The 27,841-nt window shown below is 46.6% G+C and overlaps 1 protein-coding gene across 1 annotated transcript; it reads left to right on the plus strand.

Annotated features, from left to right (window-relative positions):
* On the plus strand, positions 1-27,702 carry LENG8 (leukocyte receptor cluster member 8). Its single transcript, XM_069741233.1, has 16 exons — positions 1-258; positions 3,298-3,351; positions 3,754-3,901; positions 4,076-4,171; positions 4,473-4,580; positions 5,468-5,720; positions 5,937-6,111; positions 6,243-6,428; positions 12,655-12,924; positions 13,019-13,150; positions 20,735-21,023; positions 21,208-21,309; positions 21,888-21,956; positions 22,326-22,455; positions 22,555-22,762; positions 26,163-27,702. Exons 2-16 carry the CDS (start codon positions 3,317-3,319, stop codon positions 26,323-26,325), a joined length of 2,364 nt encoding a protein of 787 aa, XP_069597334.1. The 5' UTR covers positions 1-258; positions 3,298-3,316; the 3' UTR covers positions 26,326-27,702.
* Positions 27,703-27,841: the final 139 nt, after the last annotated feature.

The following is a 27,841-nucleotide window of genomic DNA, read 5'->3' on the forward strand; positions in this document are numbered from 1 at the left end:
AGGGCGGGGCGAACAGGAATAGTTACGTCAGGAAGACTGGCTGTTTGCGGCCGCCATTTTGTGCTTGTAGGAGCCATCTCTGAGGCTCGGACTAGAACGGGAAAAAAAAGCCGCGGTTCAGAAGGGAAGAAACCATAACCCGGTCTGAACGCTTCAGGCGACAGTGGAGGTGAAGTCCGGGACGGACGAGGCTTAGGTCGCGGTGAAGGAGTGCGAGGGCGGAGCACACCGGGCTCCTGCATGAGCGGCCTGGCTGAGGTAACGCTGGTGACAGCCGAGCGGGACATAGGGCCCCCGGTGGAAGGACAGTAAAGATGGCGGCCTCCAGCCCGACAGTGCGGGCAGCAGGAGTGAGGTCTCCTCATTGTGGAGCTCTGTGACAGCTAGGGAGTCGGCTCCTGTGCTCCCCGGGTGTGGCCGAGGCCTCAGCGCCCCGTCTGCACCGAATCCACCACACTTCCCACACCCCCTTATCTCCCACTTGCTCATCCTCTACACCCCCCTCCCCCCACCTCTCCCCCCACCTCTCCCCCCCTCCCCCATCCTCTACACCCCACCTCTCCCCCCTCCACCTCCCTCTCCCCCCCCACCACCCACCTCTCCCCCATCCTCTACACCCCCCTCTCCCCACCTCTCCCCCCTCCACCTCCCTCTCCCCACCTCTCCCCCCTCCACCTCCCTCTCCCCCCCACCACCCACCTCTCCCCATCCTCTACACCCCCCTCTCCCCACCTCTTCCCCCCTCCTCCATCCTCTACACCCCCCTCCCCACCTCTCCCCCCCCTCCACCTCCCTCTCCCCCCCACCACCTCTCCCCCCCTCCACCTCCCTCCCCCTCCACCTCCCTCCCCCTCCACCTCTCCCCCCCTCCACCTCTCCCCCCCTCCACCTCTCCCCCCCTCCACCTCTCCCCCCTCTCCACCTCCCCCTCCACCTCTCCCCCCCTCCACCTCTCCCCCCCTCCACCTCTCCCCCCCTCCACCTCTCCCCCCCCTCCACCTCTCCCCCTCTCCACCTCTCCCCCCCTCCACCTCTCCCCCCCTCCACCTCTCCCCCCCTCCACCTCTCCCCCCTCCACCTCCCTCTCCCCCTCCACCTCCCTCTCCCCCTCCACCTCTCCCCCCCTCCACCTCTCCCCCCCTCCACCTCTCCCCCCCTCCACCTCTCTCCCCCTCCACCTCCCTCTCCCCCCCTCCACCTCTCCTCCACCTCTCCCCCCCCCCTCCACCTCCCTCTCCCCCTCCCTCTCCCCCTCCACCTAAACAGAAACAACTAAACAGAAAAAAAACACTTTTAAAAGAGAAAAAAAAAGTGTATAAACTGCAAATTAGGGTGTGAATAAAATAGTCCTAAGGGTATGTGCACACCTTGCAGATTTGCCTGTGGAATTTTCTGCATAGATTCTGCATCTCTTGGCAGAAAATGCAGGTGAAAATCAACGTGGATTTTCATGCTTTTTTCATGCGGATTTGTGTGCGTTTGTGTCAATTTCGGCACTAAGCCTCTCTCCTCCCACTGCCCTGTTGCAGTTGCAAATGGGGTAATATTTGTAAGGTGACATTAAGCTGGCTTAGTAATGGAGAGGCGTCAATGAGACACCTGTCCATTACTAATCCTATAGATGTGAAATAAAGACACAGCTAGAATAACGAATTTTAATGAAATAAAACACTACACATTTTTCCCATCTTTATTGTATGCCTAATTCGTGTGGCACCCTCGATCTCCCGCAAAAAAATGTAGATAATAAACCACCACAAATACTCCCTGGTCTGATGTAGTCCATTTAATAACGAGTGTCCCACGATGATGTCCCCTATAGAGCTGTCACATCGGGAGATGTGAATGCTCTGTAGGCCTCCCGCGATGCACTGGCAGGAGGTAATGGCTATTGCAGTGCATCACTGAAGAGGTTAACTGAGTTCATTCTTTCACTTTACGGCAGCGCTGAGTGAGACTTTTCGCACGCAGTGGTGCCGCAAGTAACAGCGACCTCTGACGGCGGAGTGATACATGGCGGCAGGATACCTACCGTCATTGTAACACCGGGGCCCCTGGAGAGCGGTCACATCTGCCGATGTGACAGCTCTACATGGTAGATCGTGGTGGGACACTCGTTATTAAATGGATTATGTCGAAACAGGGAGTATACTGTTAGTTTATTTTTATTTATTTTTTTACAGGTGATCGAGGGCGTATACTGTTATTAGCTGTATGGTGAATATGTACTGTATGTGTGTGTTTTTTTGTTTTTTTTTAGCACATGAGCACAGTAGCCGGATGATGGGACTACTGCTGTCCCATCATTGGCTAGCTGTCACTGTAGCAGGCATAGCCGGATGGGACTAGTAGTCTCATCGGACGATACCTGCCTACATACAGACCCACAGACAGCCCCGCAGACACGCATATCTTCTCCGCACACAGTCTCCACCCACACACTCTTCCTCCTCCTGATCTGCAGCGTTTCCCGCTCCCAACTCTACAGCAAAACTGCAGATCTTTTTAAACCTGCGGTTTTGCTGCGGATTTGACTGAATCAATGTTAGTAAATGGGTGCAGAAACGCTGCAGATCCACAAAAAGAATCGACATGCTGCAGAAAATAAAATGACACAAACCCTTTTCAATTACAATATTCCCCCATTGAGAAACATCCCCTTTTAAAAGGAGCAGTGAAATAAGTCGGCTCCTTATTTTGCTTTTTTTTTGCACAGGAAAGTTCCTTAAGAACACTAAAATAAATATTATAATAAACTTCTGGGCCTATGCTGTCCATTTTGGACACATTCTCGCTAACCTTTGTGGTGCTATGGACCTCCTGCTGTAGGAATCTGTATGGAAGAAATGCTGCACATTTAAAACCAAGTTATCACCTATCCTCTGTAGGGGTCTGACCCCTGGGACCCGCATCAATCAGAAGAATGGGGAGCTTTTATCCCCCCTACAATGGGGCAGTAGTGTACATGCTCACCCACTGCTCCACATGCACATTCGCTAGTTGTTTTTATATTTCCAGAAGCCCCATTAAAGAATGGCGCGGTCAGTGATTTGAGCATGTGACCCGTCGCTGCATATTGTAACTGGGACAAAAGTTCCCTATTCTAATGATTGGTGGGGGCTTGTCCCTGGGTAAGTAGTCAGTAAGTCATAACCTATCCTTCAGAAAGGAGAGAGCTTGTTTTCTCCTTGTGTGGTGACTGTATCCCTCCACTCTCCATACACAGATATTCATGTGTGTATACAGCTCTATATACCTGTGCACATTTTAAGCTTCTGTTCAATTTTGTACCAACAGGTCACACGTGAACGCTGCAATGTCAAACATCGGAGACCAGCTGAATTCTGAATGGTGGGTTTACTAAGTACCGTAATATTGACATCCTATAGAGATATAGTTAAGATTTAAATGGCAAAAAAGAAAAAGTAGGCGCGCACTTACCCTGTTGCGGTGAATATCACTTTATTAGGACATATAAACAAACGGATAGCAGGGAGGGATAGGGTCAGCCACTTTTTCTTTTTTGCCATTTGGATTCTGCACACATTTTTCCTGGCAGCAGCACCCCGTTGATTCAGGTGTAAAGGATTCATACAGCCAGTATCACTTTCTGTGGTGCTAGACCGATATTATAATACGGTCACTGAGTTGGACCTTTGAGCAGTGCGGATGTGTGTTTTCTCTACTATTGGACTTTATAGTTAAGATTTATATTACTTACATTTTTTTGTTTTTCCATCTTATTGTACACAGGGCTCAGCAGTACAATGGAGGTAGAGATGGCATTTTAGAAACCCCAATGCATGAGAATCCTGAATGGGAGAAGGCACGGCAAGCGCTGGCCAACATAACTAAAGCAAGTTCCACTAAAGGATCAAGTGATGGGCAAGCTAATGCGCAGGTAACAGGAGGGGACTGGTCTGTTAATGGAAAAAACTGCGCATGAACATTGCCTTTTCATGGGTCCGACTGTGTAAAGAGAATGTACTGCTGACACAATGTATATTGTATGAAGTCCAAACAGTTATTTTTATTATTAATACTATTTTTATTTATTTTTTTCCCTCTTTTGCAGTATTCAGCATCACCGAACGATGCAGCGATGCAACAGTATTATCAGTGGTATTCGCAGTACAATTATCCATATACATACAACTACTATTACCCCATGGTAGGTATCAGATTTCTGTTCACCTTCATGCATTAAGAGGTTCTAGTGGTAGAAATATTACTTTTATTGGGGATATATGTGAGTGGGTCTTTTCAATTGCTGATGTCCATGGTATGTAAAGAAATCTTTCAAAATATGATGGGCTGGGATCCACAAAGAACAAGACACACTAGTCTTTGTATATATAGCTTGATCTTCACTATTTTTTGACCAACACAATCTATTTTAGTCCTTTTACATTCTGGACTGTATTTATAATCTGAAGCCTATGGTTAAGCTTTTATTTCTTTGCATTTTGTAGCAAAATGTGTATGGTGGATTCAATGCTTCCGGTCAGTATGGGATGTCTGGTAGTTACCAAGGATCGCAGAATCAGCAAGCTGGACTGCACCAGGGGAATCTCTCTCAGGTATGCTTGGTTATTTGGGGGTGCCGGTGATGATCATCCTTGTAAACATTAATGGGACTGAATCGAGCAATATTTAACATATCTCTACCAGATTGCTGATCAATGTATGGTTATCTGGGGTCCCATCTCTATGGCCCAGACCATGACAATGATGATGCTGTATACCCATTTGAATAGAAAGAAAACTGCTGATTTACCCGCTATCTATAGGCCTGATAGCAGTGAACAGCGCTTTGCTATCTCTGCCAGATCCTTTGATACGGAAATGGACCACTGCCCTGTTCAGAGAGACGACATGTTGCCTTCATTCTGGTGATCAGTAGTGTCTCAGTTGGGACTCCCGACATGTGAATCGTGCATTTACAGCCTATCCTGTGTATTATTCTGGACCCAACTTGGCAACCACTTAATAAGTAATTAGGGTATTGCCTTGCTCTTGTAAGTTTGGATACCTAATTAATGAACTTTACGGTTTAAAAAAACCCAAGTTCCTTAACTACAGTTTGTTTTAGAAAAAAGAAAATCGCTGTCCTTAGCTCACCCTCTCCAGGTCCAGTGCTGAATCCTGTCTCTGCTCTTGGTGTCTGTTGTGACGCCATCACTGCAGAAAATGATGGCAGCGCTGCAGCCACCAGCTCAGTGCCTCTGCCCAAGGTGATGACACGAGGCGCTCAGTGGCTTTGAGCTCACTGATTGGCTGCAGCGTTGACAACATGGCTTAAGCACTGCAGACAGTGACTCACCAGATGCAGCAGTGGAGACCACACTGGGCCCGAGGAGAGTGAGTAAAGCTCAGATGGGGAAGAGGGTTTTACAAAATAGTAAAACCCTTTTTTAACCTGCTGCTTTTTCTGTCGGATGATAATACATTACATTCATGTTTCCAGCCCGGTGTTCCTGGTCTAGAAGATGGGATTCCTTACTCGAATATCCAGTCTCAAGTGTCCGCCTCTAACCAAACTTCGCCACATCACCAACATGTCAACCATAATTTGTCACAGTCCTGTCCGCAAAACACAGGAGGCGGCAACCAGCTCTCGCCCCAGCATCCATCCAGTAACGCCAACAGCTACAATCAGCATTCCTACAACGACGGCCCCAAATCAAAGAAAGGCCATCAACTATGGAACCGAATGAAGCGTAAGTTGTCTTCTGTCCAGTACTTCCTTCCATAGAGTTGTTCATGGGCTGAAAACTCCCCCCAGTTCCATAGCTTTCCATGAACACACAGGCCGTAAAAAGCTTCTGCCCTGATTTGGTGCAGACACTGGTTCATTTGGATATGATCTGATTTTATGTTGGTAACAGCTGTTAGATATTATGCACTGTCTTATTTTGCTACTTCTGTTTTAATAGAGGCTCCAGGAGCTGGAGGCCTGAAGTTTAATATTCAGAAGCGTCCACTTGTAATGTCCAATCAGATCTTTTCATCTAATGAGCAACACGGTAACCATACTGGCATGTCGCAGCATGCACGCATGCACCACCACGGGTTACAGCAGCAGCAAGCAGAGAAGAGCCATGAGCACAGGTGAATATTTTGCTTCTTTTGTGAAGGGCGCTATTACTAACCCCTTCTGCGGAGCCCTGGTTTAGCTATTCACTCTTTTTATTAAAGGCTGAAGTGTTTCTAATTAATTTGTCTTTTTTGTATTTTTGCAGTAATAGTTCCGCTAAGCCTGAAGATTGGCCTCCAGCTATGAAGGAATATGTCCAACGCTGCTTTACTGCATGTGAAAGTGAGGAAGACAAAGATCGAACAGAAAAACTGCTAAAAGAAGTCTTGCAGGCCAGATTACAAGATGGATCGGCTTATACCATTGATTGGAGTAGAGAGCCTTTGCCAGGGTATGTGTTAGTGGCTATCCAACACATTTTGTTTTCAATAATAAAAATGCAGCTAAGGGGTGTAAAAACAAAAAAGAACATAAGCTCTTCAAAAAGGAGATTTTTGTGTACTCACCGTAAAATCTCTTTCTCTTAACCTCTAATAGGGGGACACAGGACCATGGGGTGTTATGCTGCTGTCCACTTGGAGGCAACACTATGCATAATCTGAAAATCTGAAAAAGATTATCCGTGGCTCCTTTGCAGTATACACCCCTGCTTTTAACTGCCAGGTCTTGTCCGACCTTTGCGTCGACCGTGAGTTGTCCCTGTGTGGGGAATGGTTACATGCTGGACGCTTGTAAGTGCGTATAGGTTGAGGGAGAGAGGTACTCTTACCCCCGGTGGCGTTGGATATATTGTGTCCAACTTTTCACCAAAAAAATCACCACTGAGATATGGAAGGTGCGTGAGGGACTTCTTGGAGTCTGCGTCCGCTTTCCATTCCGCAGCCAGAGGATACGCCGAATCATGATGGCGTTTGATGCTATCCTCGCTACGCCCCTTGCTGAATCCAGAGCTGCATGAAGCATGTAATCTGCTACAACTGCTATTTGAACCGCTTGGTCCGACAGCTCAGGAGCAGATGCTTGGAGGCCAGCTTGTAAATTTTTGGCCCAAGCCAGGATGGCCTTGGCAGTTGGCAGCCCAAACTGAAGCGAACGCGGGAGCCAGGGATGCCCCTGCTGCCTCGAAAAATTGAACGAGCCATGCGTTCTACCTACCGGTCTGCTGCATCTCTGAGGGTTGAGCTATCTGGCAGTGAAAAGAGGGTCTGTGCTGCTTGTCTAGAGACTGGGGGGTCCACTTCGGGTGGATCTGTCCATTCCTTGGTGTCCTTCTGTGGGAAAAGGTACTTTGCCTCCAGATATTTGCGATTAGCAAAAATTTTTCTCAGGCTGTGAGAGCTGCTTTTTAAGGATCGCTTCAAACTCTGGGTGGTTTAAGAAAACCTTAGGCGGCTTCAGAGGTCCTTCAAAGGATATCTTGTGTTCTGGGGCCTCTGGTGGCAGATTAGAAATGTCCAGCACGCGATGGAAGAGATTATGTCCTCGATTAGCGCTGTATTGCTATGAGGGATTGGGATCAGGGACCCCTCCGTTTCCTTGTCTGAGTCGGAGTCACAGATGCCTTCCGAATCCTGTGCATCACTGAGGTGTCCCCTGCTGGGTGAGCTGGGGCAGAGACCTTCTCTGGTAGGGGATTGCGGAGATCTGCATTGTCTGCCCCTGGAATGGGACGGTCTAGATAACCTAGAACTACGGTGTCTCTCCCTAGAAGGGGATTACCGTGTGCTATGGGATGACGCAGATGAACATGACCTATGGGTCAGCTTGCGTCCTGACCTACACGTGGATGTGCCAGGGTCGTTCTGTTCCTGAGTCAAGCTCTCCCTTTGCTGTGTAACGGTCATAGCCGAGGCATGACTCTGCAGAGCCTGAAGCAATGTGGAGGTTTGTTATCTATAGACTGCGTCATAGATTGCGACCTCTGAGTGACCATTCCGGCGTGGCATTAGACACTGAAGCATTGGCAGGGGCCTCTTGGGGCTCTGACACGGTAGTCTGAGTGCAGCCCTGGCAGTGCGAGTACGTGCTGCCGCTGGGGAGAGCGGTCCTGCAGGCTGTTCAGAATGCATAATAGCAGTCCTGCCTGGTTCTCCTGGACCTTGAGCCCGGCATAGTGCACAGAGTGCGGAAGGGCTTGCAGAGGGCCTTACAGGGGTAACTATGCAGAAGACCCTATAGGGGAGCCTTATAGGGAATATGGATTCACAGCCGAGTAAAACAACCCAGCTGTGATCTACCCCACCAGTTTGCCCCTAGGTCCAGCGCCGAAGATCCACAGTTCTGTGTCCCCCGGAGACTGGCTGGCCTCGTCCTGCTGACCGGGAGATGCAGGGTTAATCCTTGCTGCAGTAGAAATGGCCGCCGAGGAGAAGAGGCAGGGGGAGAAGGGGGCGGAGAGCTGAGGAAAAAGGCGGCAAAGCTGTGTAAAAACGCGCCCTTTCTGTCTCGATCTGCCCCCTCTGACACTGTAGAGTGTCATATTTGTCATCTGGGGGGGCGGAGAGGAGGCGGTGGCTTCAGCTAAATTAGATGCCTGATTGTTGTGAATTCTGCTCTTGGGCTCCCTCCGGTGGTTATGAGTGGTAGTGCTGCTGTCTTTGGATCGCAGCATTTATCAGATGTCCACTTAATGCAATTTGGACTGGGCTATTTAAGTCTTGCTTGATCCTTTAGTCAGTGCCAGTTGTCCATTGTTTTTGGAGGATTCACATCCCTGACTGGTCTCTCCTGTTTTGCTGTTCTTTTCAACAAAGATAAGTTCTGGCTTTGTTTTTGCTGTCCACCTGCTGTGGGCCTTATAGTTCTGGGCATTTTCATGTTTTGTCTTGTCCAGCTTTGTCTGTGTAGGGATTTTTTGCAGCCAAGCTGTATCTCTGGAGATGCAGATTTACCCTCCATGTCTTTAGTCAGATGTGGAGATTTGTATTTTCTGCGGTAGATATTTTCTAGTGTTTTTATACTGACCGCATAGTACTCTGTCCTATTCTTTCTTTTTAGCTAGAAAGGCCTCCTTTGCTAAATCCTGATTTCAGTCTGCGTATGTCATTTCCCTCTCCTCTCACAGTCAATATTTGTGGGGGGCTGTCTATCCTTTGGGGATTTTCTCTGAGGCAAGATAGTTTTCCCGTTTCTATCTTTAGGGGAAGTTAGTCCTTAGGCTGTGCCGAGGTGTCTAGGGAGTGTTAGGTACATCACACGGCTACTTCTAGTTGCGGTGCTAAGTTCAGGGTCTGCGGTCAGTACAGGTACCACCTTCTCCAGAGTACGTCTCATGCTGCTCCTAGGCCACCAGATCATAACACCTGATGCCCAGAAAGGCTCCAGGCCGGCGCGGAAGTCCGCAGGGCTGTGGAGTCTGTAAGCCACAGTTGCGACTCCGGCTCCGACTCCTTCATAAATGGCCAATTCGTAACAATAAATTTACTGTTGTAAAATATTAACATTGTGCTTATTCAGTTTCTCACCATCATATAAGTAATCAGACCACTTGGTAATACTATTATTCCTCATGTACTCAGTTAACTGATGCAAAGTTTGTTGAAAGGATAATACTTCTTAGTCTTCGTCTTCTGAGTAGCAGCTGTGTGATGCTTAGAAGACGCACACCTAGTAAACATCTAGTCTAGAGGAGGAACTTTACTACTAAAGGTACCTTCACACTGAGCGACTTTAGAATGATAACGATAGCGATCCGTGACGTTGCAGCGTCCTGGATAGCGATATCGTTGTGTTTGACACGCAGCAGCGATCAGGATCCTGCTGTGAGATCGCTGGTGGGAGCTAGAAGGCCAGCACTTTATTTCGTCGCTGAATCACCCGCTGACATCACTGAATCGGCGTGTGTGACGCCGATTCAGCGATGTCTTCTCTTGTAACCACGGTAAACATCGGGTTACTAAGCGCAGGGCCGCGCTTAGTAACCCAATATTTACCCTGGTTACCATTGTAAATATATAAAAAAAAACACTACATACTTACATTCCGGTGTCTGTCGCGTCCCCCGGCGTCCGCTTCCCTGCACTCCTCCTGCATCCTGTGTCAGCGCCGGCCGGCCGTAAAGCAGAGCACAGCGGTGACGTCACCGCTCTGCTTTACGGCCGGTGCTTACACAGTGCAGGGAAGCTGAAGGCGGGGGACAGACACCGGAATGTAAGTATGTAGTGTGTGTGTGTTTTTTGTTTTTTTTAACGCCGAAACAGCGACGCTGCAGCGATCGGCATCGTTGTCTTTATCGCTGCAGCGTCGCTTAATGTGACGGTACCTTAAGAATTTGCAACACATTTTCAGTTTCATACATTGTAAGTAGGGGGGTTGGGGCAGCATGAGGTTAACCAAGTAAAAGATTAGATAAGGGCAGTGGAGAACAGTGACACACAAGAAGTAAAGGTACCTTCACACATAACGATTTCTTTAACGATATCATTGCTTTTTGTGACGTAGCAACGATATCGTTAACGAAATCGTTATGCGTGACAGCGACCAACGATCAGGCCCCTGCTGGGAGATCGTTGGTCGCTGGGAATGATCAGGACCTTTTTTTTTTTTTTTTTGGTCGCTGTTCACCCGCTGTCATCACTGAATCGGCGAGTGTGACGCCGATCCAGCGATGTGTTCACTGGTAACCAGGGTAAATATCGGGTTACTAAGCCCAGGGCCGCGCTTAGTAACCCGATATTTACCCTGGTTACCATTGTAAAAGTAAAAAAAAAAAAAAACAGTACATACTGTACATACTCACATTCCGATGTCTGTTACGTCCCCCGCCGTCAGCTTCCCTGCACTGACTGTGAGCGCCGGCCGTAAAGCAGAGCACAGTGGTGACGTCACCGCTGTGCTCTGCTTTACGGCCGGCCGGCGCTGACACAGTCAGTGCGGGAAGCTGACGCCGGGGGACGTGACAGACATCGGAATGTGAGTATGTACTGTTTTGTTTTTTGTTTTTTTTAACTTTTACAATGGTAACCAGGGTAAATATCGGGTTACTAAGCGCGGCCCTGCGCTTAGTAACCCGATATTTACCCTTGTTACCCGGGGACTTCGGCATCGTTGAAGACAGTTTCAACGATGCCGAAGTCTTTCCCCTGATCATTGGTCGCTGGAGAGAGCTGTCTGTGTGACAGCTCCCCAGTGACCACACAACGACTTACCAACGATCATGGCCAGGTCGTATCGCTGGTCGTGATCGTTGGTAAGTCGTTTAGTGTAATGGTACCCTAAGAAAAGTCTCTATCTCCAGCAGAACTGCTTATCACTGTTGTTCATAGTTTGATAGAACATATATACTTGAGTAGCATTTATAAAATTCATATGAAAGTTCAATTCTGAAATGTTAATACTTTTTTCTTTTTTTTTTTTTAAAGCTGGAGTCGGTACATTTATACCGACTCCAACCAAAACTAACTCCGACTCAACGACTCCGACTCCACAGCCCCGGAAGTCCGGAGGGGGGGGGATCTGAATCGGACCCCCCCGGATTTAAAGGCAGGATAGCGATGGGGCTATAAGTGGAAAAGGGGGCCCTGAGAGGGGTCCCCTTGACGCAGCATAGAGCTGGTGCTGCCGCAGAAACGGGCGCAGGGAGCCCTGTCTGTATGTGCCATGCCTGCCTGCAGTCCCCCCGGCCCCGACAGGAGCCCGCAGCTGGGCTGGGGTCCCTGGATGCAGGCACACTGTGCCTGCATCCAGGCACACTGTGCCTTGATGCAGGCACAGTGCGCTGGTCCATTGCTTGGAGCTGCAGAGTGCTGCCTGTACAAGCCCTACCTGAGGCGTCTCAACCTAATGCCCCCAGAGGGGAATAGGGAGGGTGGTGTTACCATCAGGGGGCTTTATCCTCACCTCAACTCAGATACCAAGAGGAATTGGGGAAGGAGTGGGGGGGGGGGGGGGGGTGGTCTCGACTTCGAACCAGCACCCGAGGGACTGGGGAAGGGGCGGCATGGGGAATAGTCATCTCTACTTCAACCAGGCACCCCATAATAGGGGTTGAGGAAGGAGCCATGCCGGGAGTCTCACAGGAGACCCACTTTTCTTCATCTGTAATTCGTCGGAAAAAAAACGGAGTAAAAAATCTTAGGTGTGCCTCCTATGCGACACTAAGCAAAAACTGGAGAAGGCTGACGCCGTCCAGGGGTGTATACTACAGAGGAGGAGCCACGGTTAATCTTTTTCAGATTATGCATAGTGTCGCCTCCTAGTGGACAGCAGCATATCACCCATGGTCCTGTGTCCCCCCAATGAGGTGACGGAGTAAAGATTTTTTTTCTGTTCTGCCACACTGCTTCCTTTCTCCCTTCAGTGGCTGGGTTTCCTCTTACGGCGGGTGACATCGTGTGAATGCTGCAGCCAATCAGCTGCCTAATTGACTGCAGCCTTCATGTTTTGTCTGTGCCAGAAGAGAGACTGACTGGAGCCACAGGCAGCATTCTAATGAGTTTTGTAAGTGAGCACATGTTTGGTTTTTCTGTACCCTCTTTTGGACCATTTTTATAGATGAAACTTTAGAAATGATCATCTTGAATATCACAAAGACACTTTGAACAGTCTGTAATTATAAACTAGATTTATAGTGAAATGTGTTTTTTTTACATTTTTTTTAAATGTCTTATTGTTTTCAGCAAGGAAAGTGCAAAGGGAAGTCCAAAGAAAAAGCGCTGGGAGCAAAGTACTTTGCAGTCTTCTCTTGGCAGTACCATTACTGTCACACAGTCCTCACGTGGCGGAATCCATAACAATACTAATACACTAAGAGGACGCGGTGGCAGCTTTCCTACAAGGTTTGGAAACAGGAATGTTTTCATGAAAGACACCAGTTCTTCTTCAAGCACTGGCTCTAGGTCAAGATCAAGGTCCTCTTCACGGTCCCCTCACAGACGATACCGTCGCAGGTAGCAAACATGATGAAATTGTAAATTTTGTCTGCATGGTTTTAATTTCTCTTAAGATTTATACATTTAAGACAACTGGATGTTTTCTGTTCAGTGATTCAGACTCTGAAAGCAGTTCATTATCTGGAAACGAAAGTCGATCAAATAATCGCAGAAACTTTCAGAAGGGACGTGGCCGGGGAGGACATATGGATCGTGGCCGTGGACGAAATCAGCGAGGCAAAAGGTGGGAGTAGGACTATAACTTGGCTCCATTATTAGAGATGTTTTCGAGCCATGTCCAGACTTAATGGTAGTGGTATGGATCACATAGATCTCACTTGCTTCCTATGTAGGGAAAAATGCAATGTCTTTTATTAAATACAAACGGTCGTCGCGTTTTAGGTAGAAATATATGTTCACGTAGATAACAAAATGGTAATTTCTCCTATGCCTCATTGGGTGACACAGGACCATGGGTGTTATGCTGCTGCCACTAGGAGGACACTAAGTTAACACATAAAGAATAGCTCCTCCCCTGCAGTATACACCCTCCTGCTGGCTCTCAGTGACCCAGTTCTTGCTTGGTGTCTGTAGGAGGCACTTGGGTCTGCTTTCAGACCCCACCGTTTTTATTTTAACTTTTTACTTCTATTTTTCTTTAACGGAGCGAATGGGGGCGACGGATCCTTTCTAGGTTCCGATCTCCCTCGAACCATCAACAGGCAAGTACGTGGAGCGTTCCTCCCATATGCTTTCCTGCAACGTTGGATGCCAGCCCTGAGCTCACCTTACGGGCGACGATTCCTTGGCATTCCGATCTCCCCCCTCCATAGCAGGCGACCACATGGAGTAGCCCTCCATCTACCTCTCCTGGAGCCAGGTGCATAGCCGGACATATTATGTATTGCGTCCGTGCAGCCCCCCTCTGCATCACCACTCATATAGCGGATGACGCATGGCGGCAGAAGCTCTCCACCCCCTCCCTGACTATGGCGACATTGGATTGAGCACCGGCCCACTGCATCTACCGTGAGTACACTTTGGGGGCCGAGGCGCTGGGGGTCCTGGTCCCCGGGGTATGGCAGGTCCGCACCTTAAGCCTGTGTCCGTGGGTGGTCCGTAGTGCGGCAAGCCCACGAAGGAGTGCAGCTAATGATGGCGCCAATAGCGGTCGCGGCGCTGCAGGCCGCAACCGCAGAGAAGTTTAAAAAAATAAAAATTTCCCTCGATACAGGCTGGAGTTTTGGCCACGCCCACCGGCAGTTGGCCACGCCCACTTTTCCTGGCGCTTCTCGTTTCCTGTGATGAGCTCCCACTTCCTGGTCTCGGCGGCCATCTTGGGACACCCACAGCCCTGATGCTGCAGCACTGCTCCAGCGTTTCCTATCACAGCCCTCAGGACTAGCGTTTTTTCTCTGCCTACACTGCGGACCTGCCCTTGGGACTCAAGACACAGTCACTGGGTAAGCTGCAGACACATAGCTTAACCCTTCCCCTGCTTGTAAGCGCTTTCCTCCAGGCTTTACTATGTTTCAACCAAAGTCTCACAAAAAGTCTGGAAAAACTCACATTGTATTCTTCGCTGCATGTACCTCCTGTAAGGTATCATTACCCCGGGGTCACAATACTGCGTTATGCTCAGCTTGTGAACCGGTGACTGCTCAGGAACCACCTGTTGCTGATACTGATCCCAGTGAGCCTAGTCCCCCTGAGTGGGCTACCTCCCTTTCCCGGTTTATGGCATCCCTGGCCAAAGCGTTAGACTCATTCCGAGACCCTTCCTCTAACCAGGGCACTAATACGGACGACTCTTCCGATGGTCAGAACCCCTCGGAGTCTTACCTCGCCATGGAGTTCTCACTCTTCCAGGAAAAGGACTCATGCAATATCCCCAGACCATCTCCGGGTTTAGGGTTCTGAGAGCTCCATTTCTCGCTCCCCTTCCATTGGGGCTAGTAGAGAACCTGTCTCAGAGGACGATTCTGATACGTCCCTAGATCAGGAATATCATCACGATCAGGAGACTCTCGACTCTCTCGTTGAGTCAGTGAATAAGGCTTTGAGACTTGAGGAGGAACCTTTATCTAAAACGGATCATGCCGTGTCCTTTAAGAGGACCAAACGAGCTCACAGTGTTCGCCAATCCCGAGTTTAAGCAAATTGTTGAATCTCACAGGATCCGTCCAGATAAACGATTCACAGGGCAGAAGCCCATGGAGTCCAAATGTCCCTTTGCCCAGGATCTAAGAAAAGATTGGTCACAGTCTCCCCCGGTAGATCCTCCAGTATCGCGCCTGGCTACGAAATCTTGTTTTATCCTCCTCGGAGGGCGCCTGTATTAACAATCCAACCGATCGTCAGATTGACAATATGGCGCGTTCAGCTTTTGAAGCCTCTGCGGCCGCACTCATTCCATCTGTTGCCGCTATGTGGGTGGCTAAGGCTATGACCCACTGGGCTGAGGTCTTGTCTTCAGTAGTACTGGATACCAATCTTCCCCCCGAGATAGCAGACCTCGCTACTCAGATAGCCGGAGCTGGAGATTTTGTAGTGACCGCGTCCTTGGATGCCGCTGACTGCGCTTCTCAAGCAGCAGCCAAGGCTATCACCATCCAGAGATCCTAATGGCTCAGGGACTGGCATGCGGATTCTACTTCTAAAAAGTCATTGACTTCTCTCCCATATCAGAGCGGTCGCCTTTTTGGCGAAAAGCTCGACCAGTTAATTTCTGATGCCACTGGAGGGAAGAGTAAATTTCTTCCACAACAGAGACCCTCTCAGTCCTTTCGGAACGCGCAGCCACAGGCTCGGTCCCGATTTTTTTTTTTTTTCTCTCGTTACAACTCAGACTGGTCCTCTACTTCCACATCTCCCGGTTCCGGCCAGGCACAACGTGGAGACAGAGGTTCACAGACCTCTTTTAAGCCTTCCCCTTCATGGAGAGGCAGGCCAAGACAGCCCGGATCCAGAGGCGCCAGAACGGGCAGACCTTCCACACAATGACTCACTGCGGTATCCGGGGGACACCCTGAAAGTAGGCGGCCGCCTGCTTTCTTTCAGTGCCGCGTGGCTCTCGGTCGTTCACGACGAGTGGGTCCGCGGTCTAGTGTCCTCCGGATACAAGATAGAACTCTTATCTAGTCCTCCAAACCGTTTTTTCCTGTCTTCTCCTCCCAGGGCAAAAGCATCAGTTCTTCAAAGCTATAAGCTCTCTGAGAAAAGACGGAGTTATTATTCCGGTCCCTCAAAACGAAAGGTTTCAAAGTTTTTATTCAAACCTCTTTATTGTTCCAAAGAAGGACGGTACACTACGGCTCATACTGGACCTAAAACTGCTGAACAAGTTTGTCAGGGTGCGACGGTTTCGGATGGAATCGCTTCGTTCTTTCATCGCCTCCATGGAAAAATGCGAGTTCCTGGCGTCTATAGACATCCAGTTATATAGAAAATGTTCAGCACAGCCAAAAGGAGGAGGTGCATGGTCATAGGTTCCCAAGCCTTTATGTAAAATGCAAGTGATTAGCACACTCCAAAAGTGTTGTGATACAAAGTGGGGGTTTATTTACATACAGTATTCACAAACGTTTCGGTCGTTACTGGACCTTCATCAGTGTGCTAATATACTAGTATGCTTAGAGAAGCCCCGAGTAGCAAGGTTAGATTGCATCAATAAAAAGCCTGAAGACATATAGGTCGCGGGGGTAGGCACAAGCCGCAGAGATACAACGGTGTGTCACAAGTGACACTAACTGCTGGATGGAGCAGGAGCCACGCGGAATGTACTGCCAGTATGGGCTGCAAAATAGTGCACATGAGGTAGAAACAAGCTACTGAGATAGTGTCAGTCCGTGACACACTATCCTATCTGCTGAATGAAGCAGGAGCCACGCGGAATGTACTGCCAGTATGGGCTGCAAAAAGGTAGAAACAAGCTACTGAGATAGGATAGTGTGTCACGGACTGACACTATCTGCTGAATGAAGCAGGAGGCACGCGGTATGTACCGCCAGTATGGACTGCAAAATAGTGCTCAAGGGGTGCAGTGAGCCTGCACTTGCGGTGGACACCGCGTGCTTCCTGTTGCTGATGAGGCGGATAGTGCGCACTATTCTTGCAGCCCAGACTCGCGGTGTATACCGGGTGGCCCCTGCTTCATTCAGCAGTTTGTGCCTACCCCTTGAGCACTATTTTGCAGCCCATACTGGCGGTACATACCGCGTGCCTCCTGCCTCACAGCTGAACTCCAAGGTTCCCAACTTCATGGCTCGGTCCCACGATCCAGCAGCCATCGGGGCAGACGGTCTTGTACTCCCGTGCCATCATTTTCGGCTTCCGTACATATTTCCCCCGCTTCCTCTCCTGCCAAGTCATCAAGAAAATCAGAGCGGAGAGGGCACCGGTAATCCTGATTGCGCTAGATTGGCCGCGCCGGGCGTGGTACGCGGAACTAGTTCAACTAGTTGCCGACGTTGCCTGGCGATTACCGATTCGCGCAGATCTGCTATCTCAAGGCCCCTTTTTACCACCAGAGCTCAGAGAGAGGCCCTGTGTTTGACGGCATGGCCGTTGAGTCCTGGGTCCTAACCCAGGTAGGTTTCTCTCCAAAAGTCATAGCTACCATGATCAGCGCTAGAAAGCCTACGTCTATACGTATCATCGCACTTGGAAGACTTTCTTTTCTTGGTGTAGTGACCGAGTTCTTACAAACGGGTTTGGACTTGGGTCTCGCCCTTAGTTCTCTCAAGGGGCAGATCTCAGCCCTGTCTGTTCTCTTCCAACGCAGGATTGCCAACAGATTACAGGTCAAGACGTTTATTCAAGGAGTCTCCCTTCGGGCGCCCCCCTATAGGATGCCGTTGGAACCATGGGATCTTAATCTGGTCCTCGGAGTTTTGCAACAGGCTCCTTTCGAACCTCTGCAGGAGGTGTCCCTGTCTCTTCTTTCGTGGAAAGGTGCTTTTCTGGTTGCGGTCACCTCTGTTAGACGAATCTCCGAGCTGGCGGCTCTGTCCTCTCAAGTTCCGTTCCTGAATTTAAATCAGAATAAGGTGGATTTGAGGACATCCCCACTCTTTTCTACCGAAAGTTGTATCCTCTTTTCATCTCAATGAGGAGATTGTCTTACCATCACTCTGTCCGGCACCAGTCCATCGCATCGAGAAGGCCCTTCACACACTGGATTTAGTAAGAGCTCTTAGGAGATATACCTCGCGGACAGCGTCTTTCCGCAGGTCAGATGCCCTATTCGTGTTCCCAGAAGGACTGAGGAAGGGGTTTCCCGCTTCCAAGGCGACAATAGCCAAATGGATCCGTTCGGCTATTCAAGAGTCCTACCGAGTCAGAGGTCTTCCTGTCCCAGCAGGGATTAAGGCTAGGTTCACATTGTGTTAATGGGTTAACGCTAGCGGGCTCCGTTACATGGCGAAATTGTCGCAATTAACGCCATGCAACGTGTCTGTTAGCGCACCCATTGACAGCAATGTGCTAACGGATCTCTAGTGCATCGCTAGCGCATGCCATTTTCGGCACGTGCTGGCGATGTCCCGTTAGTTTCGGACGGACCACGGACGCTGCTTGCAGCGTCCGAGGTCCGTTCCTCGCTAGCACAGAACGGGTATCTGCGCTAGCAGGATCGACAAACGCGATCCCTTTTGGGACATTGCGTTAGCGCAGTCCGTAGTGCTATGCGCTAAACGGACTGCCTTAACGCAATGTGAACCTAGCCTAAGGCTCACTCCACTCGGTCAGTGGGTGCGTCTTGGGCCATCCGGTACCAAGCTTCGGCAGCACAAGTTTGTAAGGCTGCGACTTGGTCCAGCCTGCATACCTTTACAAAACATTACCATATTCACTCTCAGACCTCGGCAGATACGACCGTCGGCAGAGAAATTTTGCAGGCGGCTGTGCTGCATCTGTAACTTGTGGGTACAAGCAGCAATTGCAGTTAATTGTTTCCCATCCAGGGACTGCTTTAGGACGTCCCATGGTCCTGTGTCCCCCAATGAGGCGTAGGAGAAAAAGATTTTTGTGTACTCACCGTAAAATCCTTTTCTCCGAGCCAATCATTGGGGGACACAGCACCCACCCTGTTAGCCTATTGGCTTTGGTTTTTTTGAGTTAACTTGGTTTTGGCATAGTTCATCCTCGTTAAATATTAAGCTCCTACTTCTTTGTTACCGAACTGGTTCACTGAGAGCCAGCAGGAGGGTGTTTACTGCAGGGGAGGAGCTATTCTTTCTGTGTTTACTTAGTGTCCTCCTAGAGGCAGCAGCATAACACCCATGGTCCTGTGTCCCCCAATGATTGGCTCAGAGAAAAGGATTTTTCGGTGAGTACACAAAAATCTTTTTCATAGCGGTATTACATTTTCACTTCCTAAGGCTAGTTTCACACATCCGTTTTTTTGTTTTCAGGCTAAATCCAGCTAATTTTGTAAAAAAAACGGATCCGTCTTAAATTGTCAAAAACTGATCCGCTGGATCCGGTTTTTAGCTGGATCCGGTCTTTAATGCGCATGGATTTTTTTGACTTCCTGGTTTCGGGGACAAGAGAGAGAGCGACTGACCCGGATTCATTGTTTCACATCTCCGTTTCATGTGGTTTTGGCCGATTCCGTCACTGTGCGTTTTTTTCCGTCGGACAAAAAACGTTGCAATGGACGTTTTCTCCGTCCGCCTGAAACGACTATTTGGACGGATCCGGGAAAAAACGGATGAAATGTCTGGCCATCAGGCACAATCCGGCGCTAATGCAACTCTATAGGAAAAAACGGATCCGGTGAGAAAAAAAACGGATCCCTTTTTTTTTTTCAAAAATTGCCGGATTGTGCCTGAAACAAAAAGCCTGGCGTGTGAAAGTAGCCTAACCTCTTTGTAAGTTATAACTCGTGAATTAGTCAGATTAGTGATGAGATCTGAAGTCGTCCTCCCTTTAGGATGCCCATCATTGAGAACAAGGGAGCTCAAATCCACCTTCTTGGCAGAAGATGAGATTGAGTATGCGTCGTTGTTCTCCATAGCAATAACTGGTGTCGGGAACTGTCAAGTAATGAGCTTTTGGATGCTTCTTGATGGTACAGTTCATCTGTCTGAAGAATGACCACACATGATCATCCTGCTGAGAAGAATTTGTAGCTCTTAGTTCTCAGCGTCTGTCGAGGTCACAAGAGGTTGCTTTAAAAGTTAAAGGGTTTGTCTGGGCAGAAATCCAAGCACACCCACAGATAGGCTGAAAATTTGTCTGTTGTAAATGCGTCAAACTGGGCTATTCAATATGTGGCGGTCACATCCGGCTACTGCAGAACAGCTTCTATTCAAATGAACGTCAGACCCCACCACCGATCTCATATTGATGACTATACTGTTGATAGGTCATCAATACATTCTGCTTGTACAACCCCTTTATATGTAGGTTCTCTGAGAATTTGGTAAAAATGTCTACCATCACATATTTCAAGCTACAACCTAACCTTCAGATGTCAGGATGGAGTGTAGCCTCAAGAAACACAGCTCGAGACATTGTCAGAAGAGCAGCATAACTCATCTGCTCACTCAGCCATGGAGCATAGGTGTTGCAGAAGAAAATCCTCCTCCCCTGACCGATCATAACACTCACTGCTCCACGCTCATTTAGAAGTCAGTGTGTGTTCAGGCTGCAGGAACCCCTTTAACAAATAGCTGTGATGGGGAAAACCCTGAAAATGACTGCATACATCTTGCAAATACCAATATTGTGATAACTTTGTAAAAATTTGTATTTATAGTTAGTATCTGTTACATTTTATTTATTAACCCAATGTGACTCTCATTCCTTTTTCTGTTGTTGTTAGGAATGAACAAAACTTAAATAAACGAAACCGTAAAAAGAATATGACCATGGATTTTGAAGACCCAGAAAAAGATTTCAAAAAGGAAAAGCGTGCAGCGCGGTTTCAGCATGGGCACAGTCCAAAGAAGCTGCGCATTGAGCCTTTGGTTCTGCAGATTAATCTAGATCCAAGTGAATCGGGTAACTTGGACTGGAACGAGCTGAAAATTGTTGGAACTTCACAGGATATCACAAAAACCTACCTACGATTGACTTGTGCTCCAGATCCATCAACCGTTCGACCTGTTCATGTAAGACTTTACTGCCTTTGCTCTTTCCATAATACACAATTGTTTTTTAGTGCATGTTTTCATTACAGGTGTGCTGGTAGTATGTCCTTTTAAGTCCATAGCACAGGGGATGAAGTAGTTGACATGTGTGATGTGTTTTAATGTTTGTTGTATTAGCATCTAGAAATCTTTTCTTGATTCTTAGGTTTTACGCAAGTCTTTGACAATGGTTAAAGGGCACTTTAAAGAAAAACAAGACTATGCATTCGCTTGTGAGCAGTTGAAATCGATTCGTCAAGACCTAACGGTATGTACCACTATTTGGCACATTTGTTAACATACACAAAGTACAAAGATACACAGAAGTACATGTGGGGGTTGCCTGGTTGCTAGGGAATCCCCACATGTACTTATTCTGGCTAACAGATGTAAATCATTCACCTGCGGCGCAGAAAACTAGATCTCCGAGCACTAAAAAATACTCGGCGGTCACCCGAGCGTGCTCGGGAAATCTCGAATAACGAGTATATTCGCTCATCACTATTAAGTACCAAAAAATCCCTCCTTTTTTTCTGCCTTTTTTCAAGTCCTATATAGAAGCTGTTTTGTGACTGCATGTATGCGATTTGAGGCCTCAGGGTCACATGCTGACTTGCTGTCTTCAACTTCTCTAAACTGAAGTGAATTGATAGGATGAAAATCGCATACATATGGTAACGTCACCCGAATCCGTAATACTGAGGAATAGTGACCGAATGTACACTGCACACTGTCACAATTCGGCGGTCTGCAGATGTTTTGTTCAAAGCCCAGACAATTCAATTTTTTAGCATGGTGTTTAATTTTTTTTGTTTTTAATTTCTATTTTTTTTGTATGCGCTGCAGGTCCAAGGCATTCGCACAGAGTTCACTGTGGACGTCTATGAGACCCATGCACGGATAGCACTGGAAAAGGTAATTTTTCTGATGTATTAAAGCATTGGTATGGATAACTGAGATCACCACTTTTCTGAAATCTATAAAATATGGGGCGGGGAAATGGTTAATACGCCTGAGGTGAGAATCTGAACATTGAAGTCAGAAGATGTATAAGGGTTATAAGTGACAGGTTTTCCCGTCTGCCAGTCATGCAGGAAAGCTGTCAATCATTGGCTTTATCTAGAAGTCTTTGAAGTTCTTTAATAAAAATATTGAATTAAAACAAACCTGTTCTCTAATCTCCACATCTCTCGTTCTACTCTATGCCTCTCGGATAGGTCTGAAAGTGCATAATATTTCTGGTTGTATTTGATTGTAACCTAAACGTTTTTATGTCTCATGTAGGGGGACCACGAGGAATTTAACCAATGTCAGGCCCAGCTGAAATCCTTATACTGCGAACACCTTACCGGCAATGTTGGAGAGTTTACAGCGTATCGTATATTGTATTACATTTTCACACAAAATTCTGGGGGTAAGCAAATAGCTAAACCTCCTCTGCACATGCATTGTGGACGTAGGGTAACAGGTACAGAGTTTTTCGGCTTTTGATTTGTGATCTTTTGTCTTCCAGATCTAACGACAGAAATGGCGTATCTGACTAAAGAGCTGAAGGAAGACTCTTGTGTTGCGCACGCTCTAGCTCTTCGCAGCGCTTGGGCTCTTTCAAATTATCATCGATTTTTCAAGCTTTATAGAGAAGCTCCGCGCATGTCTGCTTATCTCATCGACAAGTTTGCAGAAAGGGAGAGGAAGTCAGCCCTTAAGGCCATGATTAAAACGTATGTGCAGGCTGCCCAATTAGTGTATTTAATGAAGCCTTCTTTTTTCAGCTTCTTTGGCATGCATCATTGTATTTTTAATAGTGTGGGCAGGTAGATATTGGGGTAATATATCAAAGCATTTCTACCCACGACCCACACATGACTTAAGGATTGTGTGTAGCTGACAATGGGATAAGATTTTATAAAGGTGTGATAGTTTGGGAGGTCTAGTGATAGAAGCAGATGAGAAGGTGACAAGAAAGAAATCTATGAAGGGACACATACGTTTGGGGGGCATGGTCTTCCTGTAGGTCTGGCCGTAAGAGGCACTTTTATTTGACTCTATAATTATTCAGACTGGGGCCAAATTCAAGTCACGTGTCGCCCCTTTAAATGCTACATATTATGTAATTCTCCCCAAAACTAGATCTTTGTTGGTTCAGATGGAGACTAGAAATTAGTCATTGATCTTACAATGTTACTTGGAGCCAAAACCTTTTCTCTGGTGATTTACGGGAACATGAGTACTAAACAAAATGTTCTCTGGCTGTACACATCATGAGTGAATTTAGGCTAGATGCAGAAATACCTTCTTTTTTTTCTTAGGAAAAAAAAAATGTTTTGCCAGCACTTCAGATGTAATGGAGGAATAGATTTATGTTCCATACAAGATCGTACCATGTGATAGTAACTAGACCCGTTCCATATCGGGGCTGGTCCTGGCATGTAGCTTAGCGTCACTGCAGAATTGGGGGGGTTTCATTCTTTCTTTGCAAACCTGTCTGTGGTTTTTTTTTTCTTTATTTTTTAAGGTAAGTATTGATGTATGCAGTCATGTAAACTGGAAGTATAATATTGGGAAAAGTGTACAGTATTTTGCTATTCAAGCCACCACATCTCCTATTTGTAAGTTCTGTACAAATATTAAGATACAGTGGGATACACCGAGGTAATTGAAAAATGGTTTCATGATCAAGATGAAATGGTCCTCCGATTAAGCATTAATTAGTGAGCAAACTAAATCTAATATTTAGGCGACCAGAACAGTCACCATATGTTAGAATTAATTTTTTTTTACTAAACTTAAATTCAAAAAGTTTGTTTATATCAAACTATCCTTAGCAACATGAACCTTTTTTTTTTTTTTGTAACAAAATTGACAAGAGTAAGAACTACATATAGTGTGGGCGAGTTTTCTGTTGCCAGGGTAGATCGTTTTCCAGCGTATTAGGGCATGCTTGGAATTGTGTAGCTAGAGAGCCACAAGTTGCAAAACGCTGCTATACTAGAATTTTTTTAATTGTAATACAGAAAGTGATAATTGTATATGTTTTACTTAAAGGGAATCTGTCACCCCCAAAATCGAAGATGAGCTACGACCACTAGCATCAGGGGCTTATCTACAGCATTCTGGAATGCTGTAGATAAGCCGCCAATGTATCCTGAAAGCTGAGAAAAAGAGGTTAGAATATACTCACGCGGGCGGTCCGGGGCCTCCCATCTTCTTACGATGATGTCCTCTTCTTATCTTCACGCTGCGGCACAGGCGTACTTTGTCCTGTTGAGGGCAGAGCAAAGTACTGCAGTGCGCAGGTGCTGGGCCTTTTTCGGCGCCTGCGCACTGCAGTACTTTGCTTTGCCCTCAACAGGACAAAGTACGCCTGCGCCGCAGCGTGAAGGCAAGAAGAGGACGTCATCGTAAGAAGTTGGGAGGCCCCGGACCGCGACGCCCATCGGACCAGAACCGGGTCGCCCCTGGGTGAGTATAACCTAACCTCTTTTTCTCATCTTTCAGGATACATTGGGGGCTTATCTACACCATTACAAAATGTTGTAGATAAGCCCCTGATGCCGGTGGGCTTAGCTCACCTTCGATTTTGGGGGTGACAGGTTCCCTTTAAAGAGCAGCGTTTTTTAATTTTTATTAAAAAAAAACAAAACAATAGTACCCCTGAAAATAATTACTTTGTAATATATCTTATCGGAGAAATCGGATTCTTCTTCAGAACGTAGCTTTCACTCTGAAATTTCTCAATTCACAGGGGCAGAGAGAGACTGACTGACTCTGCCGGGTACTCTTCTTATTTTGGCAGCCCCTTAGCCCTTACTATGAACATTTCTTTATCGCTTCCTTGGGTGTATGCTGCTGTCGCCAGGAAGCTGACACTAGGCAAAAAAAGGAAAATAGCTCATGTTTGGGTCCCCATTACCGTCTGTGGGGTTCTGGTAGCCGAACTGAATTTGGACTAAAGTTTTGGTCGGACTCGACCATCCATGGGTCTGCTCATCCCTACTTATCCGCACCAGCTGTCATTTCCTCTAATAATGTATCTCGGTCTTCACTAAATACAGATTTTACCCGTGAATTAAGAGTTTTGAGAATAAATGATCAGTCCCGGCAGAGAAAGAAGCAGATTTCTCTAATAAGATATGTTGCAAAGCGAAGTATTTTAATGGGAACTATTGATTTCTGAAATTAAAACAACGGTTGCACTACAAAAGCATTTGACAGCTCATTTATATTCATTCAAAGGGTATTGTGATGGTTAAAGGGGTTGGTCACTTCCGTTTTCATCAATGTCGGTGAGGTGGGACACACAGCACCCCCTCAGATCAGCTGTTACGGGCTCCGGCCAGAAGTTGACTAGTGAAACTGCCATAACACGGCAGCTCCGTCTCTTCTTATAGTGTATGGAAGATCCACGCCCTATTCAAATGCTAAGCAAAGGCCATCCATAACAATAAGTATAGTAGTGGGTAACCCCTTGAATTGACATTAAATATTATAAAACACAGTTTCAAAACCAACTTACTCAGCAGTAAGCTGGCAGGGTTTCTAGCTTTTATCTAGACAGTATTGGCAGTGTACTCTTCTAATAATTAAGGGATAAACTATTTACGAAATAGAAAATCCTACAATTTAGTAACATCCATGTATGTAAAGTCTTGCTCATGGCTTTCTTATACCAGGGTGTATAGGACAACCCCTTTTTTAAAAAAGGTAAAACTGTATGCACGACAGCACCAAATTGGATGTAAATATTTTGTTTGCACATTTGGGCTTTTTCTTATTAGTCTCACCGAGTGCTTCCCTGCATTTCCCTAAAGAATCCTTGTGGGTTTTCCATCAAAGGGAAAAAATAATTTCCCAAATTAATTGAATGTTTATTATACATAGCATTTTATTAGCAGCGATACTTCAACTATAGCTTGAGCCCAGATACGGGTCAGTGTTTAGCACGGTTCTGCTCACTTACGGTAGATAGTGACTAAAGGTGGGTACGTGTTCTTGTCGTAAATGTCTTAGAACTTTTTGTTGTAGAAGGTTATGTCAGTTATTGTCATTGCTGTTCTAACTTGTTTTTTCTTTTCCTCCTTTTTTTTCTCTACTACTTTTATTTTATTTTAACTCTTTTAGTTTTCGGCCGGTGCTACCAGTTTCCTACGTTCAGTCAGAGTTGGCCTTCGAGAGTGAGGAGGAATGCCAGAGTTTCCTGGCTTCCCTGTCTCTTACGTATGCAGGGAACGACACCAGCAAGATTGACTGCAAGCAAAGCTTAGCAGTCTTGCCCAACTTCTAAACCAGGCGTTTCCTACCAGACCCTACCAATGTGTTTGTCTTTTCGACACATGTTTAATGCTCCACACTGTGTGTGCACGTGAAATACCGCCTATCTTTATCGGATCTGTTGTTCCAGATCGAATACCTCTGGATCAGAGGGTACAGGCCAAGACCGGGCTTCCCAAAACAAGACTGTGTTGGGTTTCTCTGTTTTGCCAGAATGTCAGCAACTGCAACTCGGGCGTTGGTAATTTCCTGTGTTCTGTGGTCGGACGTGTGTTTGTATATATTTTATATATAGCACCTTTAACATGAAATTACCAAACATCAAGTCGTCACGAAGAAATTTTACACACTCGTCGGTAGAAAATGTTTTTTTGTTAACTGGTGCTGTGAATTTCTTCGGTGATGGGAAAATACAGATGTCGATATACTAAGTAAAGCTGTAGAAGACATTTGTATATCCTTGCATTCAGACCACTTGTAAGGGAGATCCGCCTGTCTTCTTTACACTGTGACCACAATATTATAGATATGCTAGCTTTTTAATAAGCTATGTGAATATTTGTGAATAGGTTTTACATTTCGAAGTGGGTAAAAGGGATTATGTTCACTTTTTTCTTTCTTTTTGTACATGACTTTTGTTAAATCTGTTCAGCCTTTTGAGATACTATGATCAGAAACTAACGATGTCTCAGTTTCTTTTCTCTTTACCTCACTTGCACAAAAGCCTCTGTCCACGTGCTGCACAAGACACAACAACCAATGCGGCTCTGGGGAGAAGGCACCAAACACAGGAAAAGTCAACTCAAAGATTGGGAGAAGTGACACAAAGTTCCAGAGAGGGAAAAAAAAAACACAGAAGAAAATAGACTTTGTAATGTAAAGAACTTTTAGCATCCAACAAGTCCACTAAAACGAAGAAAGAAGTTTACAGTTAATTTTAAAGTAGAATCAAATCCTCCTTCTGTCTCTGGAATCGCCTACTGCTGGAACCTGTGAGAAGATGTTTGTACAATTTACTCCTTCATTTAAGAATTCCCTTCCCCCTTTTTCCTTATTTTCTTCTTCCCCCTCTTTTCTTTGCTGGGTTAGTATAATTTATCAGGTAAATATTAGGTAATAGCTACTTGAACCTTCTTTCACCACTTTTGTTTTTTTTCTTTCACTGATTTTTCTATTTTGTTTTTTTCCCCCCTCTCCTTTCTCCAACCATCTTTAGCTCGTCTTCCCTTTTTTTTTTTCTCTCTTTTTAATTCTATCCTGCCATTTTGAGGATGTAATCGTGAGAAAATGTGCAATATTGACAGTTGTCACCAGTTGCTCCTTTCTTTGCAGATGTTTGTTTTTAATTTTCCTTTCTCCCTCTAATAATAAATATTTTTTTGAGTTGCAAGTGGCTTCTATGGTTTTATTTTTTTTTTCTTTAAAAAAAACTTGTCAGATGCAGAAAAAACGACTCGCCTAGGGGCTTGTTTTGTTACAGTGTAAAGGTACCTTCACACTGTGCGACTTAACAACGATATCGCTAGCGA

The sequence above is a fragment of the Ranitomeya imitator genome, chromosome 10 (genome assembly GCF_032444005.1).
Source record: "Ranitomeya imitator isolate aRanImi1 chromosome 10, aRanImi1.pri, whole genome shotgun sequence".
NCBI classification, from domain to species: Eukaryota; Metazoa; Chordata; class Amphibia; order Anura; family Dendrobatidae; genus Ranitomeya; species Ranitomeya imitator.